Below are 10,344 nucleotides of genomic sequence, written 5' to 3'. Positions count from 1 at the left end.
CGAGAAACACGAATCTGAAATCATTTTTGCAAAATTCCTTACCGTTCAGGAGATATGACCATTTGAAAATTTGTAATATTCCTCACCGTTCAGGAGATATTTCAGCCAAATCTGATATACTTCCCGTCTCAGTGTGGTTCACGATGGTTAGTTTATGTTCAAAGCTCCTTCTCCTTCTCTCTCTTCTTCTTATTCCTTTTCTCCTTCTCCTTCTTCAAAAGAAGAAAAATAAATGGATTCAGTTCCATGATTCTATTTTTTTTGTGAAAAATAAAAATCGCTCAAACTTCGTGACCTTATGCTCTTCGATGCGAGAAACACAAATCTGGAATCCGATTTACAAAATTCATTACCGTTCAAAAGTTATGGCCATTTGAAAATTATCATATTTTTATAATCAAAGTGGTAACACGTTTTTTTGTTTGCGCCTTGTAAGAGAAGGATAGGCAACCCGCAATACTGTTCACTACCTCTTTCAAGCCTCTGCTCCACTGTTAGAATTTTAGTTGGTTATAATTTTGTACCAGGGAGTCAGAATACATGAAGAGGTCAACGTTATAATGGTGATCATATGATTGCCTAATAATCATATGATTGCCACCTGTGATATTTTCAACTGGTATAGTTTGTTTATCACTTGTAACAGTTTATTATACTTTCCTTGCCCTATTATGGTAAGGAAAGTATTGCTTTCCGAAAAAAATTAAGGTACCCCAATATCTAAATTTCTATACGTTTTAATGTCCCCTGAGTCCAAAAAAGTGGGTTTTGGGTATTGGTCTGTATGTGTGTGTGTATGAGTGTATGTGCGTCTGTGTACACGATTCTCATCTCCCATTCAACGGAATAACTTGAAATTTTGAACTTAAGGTCCTTACACTATAAGGATCCGACACGAACAATTTCGATCAAATGCAATTCAAGATGACGGCTAAAATGGAGAAAATGTTGTTAAAAACCGGGTTTTTCGCGATTTTCTCGAAAACGGCTCCAACGATTTTGATTAAATTTATACCTAATATAGTCATTGATAAGCTCTATCAACTGCCACAAGTCCCATATCTGTAAAAATTTCAGGACCTCCGCCCCATCTATGCAAAGTTTGATTTTAGATTCCCAAATTATCAGGCTTCAGATACAATTTGAACAAAAAAATTCAAGTGGAAAAGATTGAGCATGGATTCAGCATGAAAATCTCTACAATTTATTTCCAGTAACATTTTCACCTAAAATTGAAAATAAGCTCGAAGTTCGAGAAAATGTAATTATCCAATTGCAAACTGTTGACAACTGTTATTAAATGATTCACTATGAAGAGATTGCAGACCTCGTATGTCTCCAGCGTTATTGTCCTGTCTCCAGCTGGCTCAGATCTTTGTTTATAAGTAGACTTCAGATGCGCGTGTACACTAGCGTCAGGTGATCAAGTTCTATAATATCTCAGAATTAAATTTACAAAGAATTATCCTTAATTAGTTACTTATGTAGTATCAATGGTATAATATTTATATAAATAGCCTATTAACAATTTCACAGCCTCAATTAATTGATTTTTAAAACGATGCTATAGTGAGGTCAACGTTATAATGGCAATGTTTGATTATCAATGGTATTGCTATCCTTGTCTATCATTCAACAAAGCGGATAGCGCTATCACTTTCTCGCTTTTGTCTGTTGCCAGATCGTCTTTTAACAATGAAGTATTAATAATTAATTAACAAAATATTTTATCGTAATTATGGAAATTCATTATGAAATTATTGAAAAATATAATTTATTGCTTGATAAAATATAATTGCTTATTTTTAACGAGAATGAACAGTTAATATTACATCAATAAACCTGTATCAGCTACCGTCTATAGAAGGCATTGACAAGACAGAGGATCGGCAACGTTTTTCTCCTATCTTTCTCCACTGCCGTTATAACGTGGACCACACTTTAACTATAATAATATAATGAAACGTGATGAATCGTTCATCAGAGCACTAAATGTAGGTAATTTACAAAGTATTTAAGCTCCATTAATACAATAATTTTAAAGACCATACAGGCCATGAAAATTCGCACTCCATTGCGAATCGCAACACGGCGACGGGATCGGCCGAAATTGTAAGCCATGGTTAAAGGTTGAAATCATCGCAGTCTGCGATTCGCATCGGTGTGCGAATATAAGGTTTTATGGCATTACTTGACACATTGCTTCAGCATTGCACAGCACTTGATAGTATTGCTTAAAACACATACGCCCGGTTGCACAGAAGCCGGTTAAATTTTAATAGTGATTAACTTTACGAGAACCAATCAGAGAATACGTTTCTGAAAAGACGGTACCTACTTTTTGTGCAACAGGTACAATTTAAAAAATGTTGAGTGAATATTATTCATAGAATTATTAGTTAATAGTTAAAACTTTTTTATAAATTGGATATATTCATTATTAGACATTAGTTAACCTTCCGGCAGTCGCGCTGTTGTAAAAAGTACATCAGTGTCAGTTTTTTGCTGCACAAAACTATTGAATGGGGTGGTGTCAGTGAATGAGTCACCTATGCATTCCAAAACTTTCACCCCATCACTCCAATGAGTTGCAGTATCAACCGAGCAATGGTTCAGTCTTTAGGTGCCATTTAGTCGCGACAGTGCATAAGATAGGGAAAGACTTTATACGGGGACTGTAAACGAACCAATAACACAGATGGCTTTGCTTGATGTACCTTATTGGGCTACGAAAAGGTAATCATGCAAATGTTCATAGGCGTAAAATAATTCAATGAGATGGAAATATTAATTATACAATTAACTAATATTTTTTGACAGTAAACAGAGTACATAACATATAAAAAATCGGATGTTGTAAAAATTACAACACGCGACTGCTCGTGTGATTGAGTAGGGCGCGACTACCGGAAGGTTAAAATTATCCATTTTTAGGAAAAAGACTCAAGTTCTGACCAGAATGTAGAAAGCTAGAAAATGTATATGGAACTAGTGAACAGTGTGTGGAAGAAAATATAGATTCAAACTAGATAAACTATAGAGTAGATCGCCGATTCATAAAAATTATGACAGGTTATTTTTCTTGACAGGATCACAAAACATCTACAATGAGAAATTTTGATATTTTTAGCATCTTTACCACATGGATGAACTTTTAGAGCCGGTTTTCGAGCTCGGGATTCAGCTAAGTTCTAGACTTTGAACAGCTGGAGTCAGAAAATTTGTTTTCCGAAACGTAGTCATAGTTTATTTTATGATAATCTTTATTTTCTCATTTCTATAATAGGAAACGTTTTTCCTTGACGAAATGAAATATTCATAAACTAGTAGTTCTGTGAACAGTAGACCTCACGCAGTATTCTCATCCACAAGTGCCTGATTGAAACTATAGACCTTATGGAAATACAGCAATAGACTGACTTCTCCACACATCTGTGTAATCACCCTTGTCAGCTGATTTATGATGAATAATAATTCTATAGTCTGATGATTTTTACTGGAATATTGGCGTATGAAGGAGGCTCCTTTTTCCTTTTATATTATCCTTGGAATGCAAAATTTCCAAAAACCTTGTATATACGTCGACGCGCAATTAAAAAAGGAACATACCTGTCAAATTTCATGAAAATCTATTACCGCGTTTCGCCGTAAATGCGCTATATATAAACATTCAAAGATTTTAACATTGAGAGAAATGCCAAACCGTCGACTTGACTCTTAGACCTCACTTCACTCGGTCAATAATTCAAAATAGCTTGAACTTCACACTATTTTCTCTTTATTTTGTGTCCAATTTTCTAGTTTTTCGAAATATAATTTAAACGTGTACTAAGACAACGTCCCGTTTCGTAAAGCCAATTTCCTGCCTCCAGCTGTTTAGGCTAGGGCCACATGAGCGCACATAGTGCGTCCGTTGCAACTTACTTTTTGACGTCCGTTGTAGAAATACATAGAAGTGAATTGGTGACAACACACGAGGTACGTGCGTACCAAGTAACGGAAGTCGTAACGGACGGTGATTTTTGAACTGCGCAGAAATACTACAACGCACGTCGAGACATGCAAAAGTTGCATGCGTAAAGCCAAAACTGATGTTGACGCACCACACTCAAAGCTCGTATGGTGTCATTGGCGAAAGCCGCAAAAGTAAGTTGCAACGGACGCACTATGTGCGCTCATGTGACCCTAGCGTTAAAGTCTAGAACTTAACTAAATCCCGTGCACGGAACCCGGGCCCTTAAAGCCATTTCAAACAAAATCGAAAATCTATAGTAATCATATCTGATAACCTTCAAGGTGCATACAGATTTTCACTAATTTGCAGTAATAAAAATTAATTCCAATTCGAATCTCACATAAAATTGTAATAAATACATAACTTGAAAATAAACTAACATGCTTAACATTTTTCAAAAAAGAACAGCTACAAACCTACTCCCTAATATAGGGAGCTTTAAACAACAACTTGTATTGTCAATGGTAGTAATATATAATCTAAATCTAATTGAATTTAAAATTACTTTTAGGTAAATATAAAAATTTCAGTAGATAATCAATCTGAGCAAAAGGTGTTCAACAATGAATATCAGCTGAATTCTATTCTATAATTTTTTTAATCTAAAAGAAATGAAATACTAGAACATGATGAAAAATTTGAAGGAAAATTAATTTGATGGATTATTTATTGACTCAAATGAACCAAAGGAGGTTTCATCCATAGAGAAAATAAAGCATAATTTATTATGCTATCTTTTAGCATAATAAAGAAATGATAGTATAATAAATAGCATATAAGATAGCATAATAAATTATGCTCTATTTTCTCTATGGTAAAACCTGTACCCTTCATCAAAACATAGATAATTTTGAATGAGTATAACTTTTCAGAATTGCGTTTTTAATTAAATATCGGATTTTCCCTTATAATCAGTATTTTAATTCATTCAACAAGTTCAGAATAGTCTTTGGAACAAAGTCCACTCACTTTTGGAAAATTACATTTTAAAATTCATTTATCAACAGTGCTGACGTCATCATCTAAAGGTGCGTACAGATATATGCGCCGCGAACATGAGCAATTCACTTTTAATCAGCTGACTATATCTGTATTTTAACAGAAACGGTATAAGATAATATAGATATAAAAAGTTTGGTACCAGCTGATTAAAAGTGAATTGCTCATGTTCGCGGCGCGTAAATCTGTACGCACCTTAATGAATAACATTAGGATGTCAATGATCAATTTATTATAATAAAAAAACATGATAAAAATAGAAAATTATTGCTGCCAGATTAGCTGGAAAGAATATAATAAAAATAAGTAATATATAATAAAAAATTTAGTACATGAATCAAAAACAGATTTAAACCTCTTCTTGAATGAAATTTTCCTGATAAAATGCCCATCATTCAAAGAAAAAATATTCTTCAAAATGATCAATTCTAAAAATCTGAAAACTTATTCAAGGAATTCACAGTTTCGATCAAGAACAGCAAAAATTTGAGAATGAAAATTTTGTGAAAAATGTAAAATGAGTCTTTTATTAGGAACAGTTTGAGAAACTTGAAAAACGTTATTAGAGTTCCAGTACTATGCTCCTTTCAGGAAAAGTAGATCTGAGGCCCGGTTGCAGAAAAGCCGGTTATATTTTAACCGTGATTAATTTCACGAAAGCCAATCAGAGAAGCGTTCTTTTTAAAAAATCTGATAGATTGGTTTTCATGAAATGAATCTCGATTAAAATCCAACCAGCTTTTTTGCAAGCGGGCCATAAACTCTAAAATAATTAAGTCTTTCAGACTTATATAATGTTTTGGATATTATGAAATATTTACTCACTTACTGGAGCATGCATTTGAATCACATGAGACCTAAAAACTCTGATCCCAGACTATTTGACTCAATATTTATTTTCCATTTATAAAATTGTGTGAATTAGAGTTCAATCATAGAGAAACCATAGCATAGATAGAATTCAATTATTATCATCCTGGGAATTTTACAGAGCTGTACAATATTAAAGCAATTTCCTATTAGTAGTCTCAGTAAAAAATTTAATCACAGATTAAATATAATTGAGATTTAAATATCATCATCCTGACGAGAGACTCTTACAAAGCTGTAAAATTATAACAGCAATCTGAATTTTCTATCAGTAATATCAAATTCAGAAAAAAATTGAAATTAAAATATTATCAACCTGAGAATTTTACAAAGCTGTACAATTATTATAGCAGTAATCTCAGAGTCCACATAATTATCGCAAAATAAGAGTCAAAACTAAACACAACAAAATGCGTTTATCATTGAGTTGTCTCAGTTTCAGGCAACAAAAGTAGGAAACTTCGTTAATTCGACACCTTCGTTTGCGGATAGCGAGAGAAAATTAATACATTTTCAACACTCAACTAGAACCATATTCCATCAACTACTTGATTAAATCAACAAGTTGATCAACTCAACTAGTTAAACAACTCAACTAGTTGATCAATTTAACTAGTTCGACACCTTCGATACCTTCGTTTGCGGATAGCGAGAGAAAAACTCTCAACTGGAACCATATTCTATCAACTACTTGATTAAATCAACTAGTTGATCAACTTAACCAGTTTATTAACTCAACTAGTTGATCAACTCAACTGGTTAATTAACTCAACTAGTACCATATTTCCCAGTTTCGAAGACACCTTTCTTGAAGAAAGTTGAAAACTGGTGTAGCGCCGTTTTGGAACAGCTGTTGTGAAGCGGACATGTGCTGATGGAGGCACAAGTTGCCAACAGTCTTTTCAGGTAAATTTCGAGCAGCGGTCTCCTCTCTTTTGCCAGCAACTCTCCGTCCATTTGCCAAAGAAACAGTTTCCGCGGCGGAAACGATAGCTTGGCTACCTGAAAATAATAAATTATAATGGAATTAAATAAATAAAATTATAAAATAGTAGGCCCATTAGGGTTTACAAAGCAATTTATAGATAATTAAACCATAGAGAAACAATAGGGTAAGTATATATCCCATGGTATAGGGCGTTTATGTCGCAACTTTTACTGTTATCTGAAGCTGATAGTCCACGTAGTTCTTTCCCATGAATCTGTGTGACGCTGGTAGTTTATCATATTGTGCCGTTCCTACACTCTCACCCCAACAAAACAGTAATAATAATAATATCGAGTGACCTGGCTGGCTCAGGTCTGGTGTCAAAACAGGAAAAATCGACAATAATCGACAGTAATCGGCTTGAGTTGACAGTAAACGATGCGAAATAAACGCCCTATACCATGGGATATCTATGCTATGGTTATGAACATTATGGGGAATAAAATGTTTTAGTTTGTAAAGATACATTTTTTGAATTTTTAAGAGATGTTCTAATAATATAGTCGAAACCGTTTATGATCTGGAAAGAAAACGGAGTTAAGCACTTGAACAACCCATAACTCGCTTATTATATCACTTGAAAATGCCAGTTGCCACTTTTTCTCACTCTTATAATGATCTTAACAATTATATTGAAAAAGATTATCCAATTTAAATATAAATAATAATAAAAAGGTGTACCGAATAGCCTTAATTCAAACTGATAGTCCTATAGTGAGGTCCACGTTATAATGACAGTGTTTGATCAACTTTGGTGTTGCTATCCTTGTCTATTATTCGACAAAGTAGGTGGTACTATCCTTTTCTTGCTCCACAACGATGCCAAATCTGTTTTTGACAATGTAGAAAGATAATTAATCAAGGCAGAGAATCGGCAACGCTGTTCTCCCATCTCAATCCACTGTCATTATAACGTGGATCTCACTATAGTACAATAATATAACTATAGTATTATCCTTGAAGCTATGTAGTCCTAGTAGTAGCAACCTAGATAGTCCTAGTTATCTTTCGTGAAGCTATGTGACGCTGGTAGTCTCTCACACTGTGCCGTTCTTAAGGTGCGTACAGATTTCCGCGCCGCGAACATGAGCAATTCACTTTTAATCAGCTGATTATAACTGCATTTTTACAGAAACGGTAAGATACAGATATAAAAAGCTTGACATCAGCTGATTAGAAGTGAATTACTCATGTTATTAAGTGATATATAAAGGTGCGTACAGATTTCCGCGCCGCGAACATGAGCAATTCACTTCTAATCAGCTGATGCCAAGCTTTATATATCTGTATCTTACCGTTTCTGTAAAAATACAGATATAATCAGCTGATTAAAAGTGAATTGCTCATGTTTTGAAATCTGTACGGACCTTTATATGCTCGGAAATCGCGGAAATCTGTACGCACCTTATATGCTCACCCGTTAAAACAGTAATATTAGACAGAAGTCAACAAAAATCGACTTGAGTTAACAAAAAAACTGGTTTGAATTTTGGAACATGAATGACCTATAATTTAAAAAAATACAGTTTTATTTTGTCACATCCACATTTATTAGGCATTAATACAGGACTGTAGTTTCATATGTAAAAATTCTACAAAATAACAATTCTCATTCAACAAATTTTATTAACGATCTATAACATTGAATATCTACTTACGCTATCTTTTATCTATGAAATTATCTTTATTCCAAAAAATATTTAACTATTCATTGACCGAGCGAAGTGAGGTCTAAGATTCAAGTAGACGGATTTGCTTTAAGTTTATATGTTAATATCTATGTTTATATTTATGTTCCGCATTTACAGCGACAGATATGAATTTGACAGATATGTTCCTTTTTGAATTTCGCGTCGACGTATACATAAAGTTTTTTGAAATTTTGCATTTCAAGGATGAAATAAAAGGAAAAGGAGCCTCCTTCATACGCCAATATTAGAGTAAAAATCAGTCTATAGAATTATTATCCAACATAAATCAGCTGTCGAGTAGATTATAAATTGCATGAAATGACGCATGCAATTCAATATTTCAATGTAACTTAGTGAAAAAACAGTTGTTGTGTGGACTATTAATTGCATGCAGTGAGGCATGCAAATGATAACTTGAAGTAGCATCATAGTATTTTCTCCCGACTTTTCTCTGCTTTCAACTCGGTAAGATTTTGATGGCAGTAGCATAAAGCTGTTTACATCAAATTATTAGCATTGTCGATACAATACCCAAATAGCCGTTTATACACTGATATCTCGCCGACTCTACAGGACAGGACAGGATTTACTCTGATGGGCAGTATTAAAGGAGGCTGTGGTTTATAACTGCGCGAGGTCTACTGTTCACAGAACTACTAGTTAATTGCATGCGTCATTGCTTGCAATTAATAGTCCACACAACAGCTGATGATTTTTTCGAAGGACAATTGATCAATTCACTCGACAGCTGATTTATGATGAATAATTCTATAGTCTGAATTTCACGGTAATATTGGCTTTCGAAGGAGACTCCTTTTCCTTTTGTATTATCCTTAAAATGCGAAATTTAAAAAAACCTTACATGTACGTCGACGCGAAATTTAAAAAGGAACATATTTGTCAAATTTCATGAACATCCATTGCCGCGCTTTACCGTAAATCTTCTTCTTTTTCATACCCTTTTGACGTTAAGCGTCGTGTGCCTTCAACGATTCTCTAAACTTTATACGATCCTGTGCCATTCTCTTTACGTCATTCATTGCCTTTCCTCTTGCAGCAGCTATACTCTCTACATACTGATTGCATTGCAGTGGTGGTCGTCCCCTGCCTCGTTTCCCTTCCGGTCTTGCCTCCATAACCAGCCTTGCCTTTCGTTCATCACTCATCCGAGCTACATGGCCATACCATCCAAGGGTTTTTCGCTGAACAGTGGTAATCAGTTCCTCCTGTTTTAATGTTTCCCTGATCACACTATTTCTCACTTTGTCTGTTCTGGGTTTTCCAACCACCCTCCTTAGGTATCTCATTTCTGAGGAGGTAATTCTACTCTTGTGCTTCTCTATCATTGTGAGGCATTCTGTTCCATAGAGTAGAACTGGCTTGAATATTGTCTCGTATATCCTTATTTTAGTTCCCTGGCTTATTTCTCGTTCACCCAGGATGGTTCTGCTAAGCTGGTAATACACTTGGTTGGCTTTCCTTACTCTGTTGTTTATCTCTTCATCAATTTTTCCATCTGCAGAGATTAATGTTCCAAGATATTCATAGTTGTTCACCCTTTCCAATATTTCACCATCCCATGTTATATCCAACTCCACATTCTCCTGATTCTTTGATACTATCATCACTTTACTCTTCTCAATGTTGACAACCATTCCCTTATCTCTTATCGCACTACACCATTCTGTTACAGCATTAAATGCGGAACATAAATATAAACATAAAGAGAAATGTAAAACCGTCAACTTAAATCTTAGACCTCACTTTTATCCTTATTTCAA

General features: G+C 34.4%; 1 protein-coding gene across 2 annotated transcripts in view; it reads right to left on the bottom strand.

Annotated features, from left to right (window-relative positions):
* Nucleotides 1-3,698: 3,698 nt before the first annotated feature.
* The window catches only part of LOC111045190 (kinesin-like protein Klp98A), a 68,884-nt gene continuing 62,238 nt past the window's right edge, over nt 3,699-10,344 (bottom strand). The window contains exons 13-14 of one of the 2 annotated variants that reach the window (XR_005571092.1): nt 6,589-6,886; nt 3,699-6,479 (exon numbers count right to left, since the gene is read on the bottom strand). Coding sequence is in view for 1 of the 2 variants with exons in the window: in XM_022330521.2 (XP_022186213.2) it covers nt 6,653-6,886 (234 nt within the window). In the remaining variant the exon portion in view is untranslated. Of the gene's footprint in view, nt 6,887-10,344 lie in introns of both variants that reach the window. The other variant, XM_022330521.2, reaches the window with a different exon arrangement.

This window comes from Nilaparvata lugens, chromosome 4, assembly GCF_014356525.2.
Source record: "Nilaparvata lugens isolate BPH chromosome 4, ASM1435652v1, whole genome shotgun sequence".
NCBI lineage: Eukaryota > Metazoa > Arthropoda > Insecta > Hemiptera > Delphacidae > Nilaparvata > Nilaparvata lugens.
This window is presented reverse-complemented; position numbering and strand designations above follow the sequence as displayed.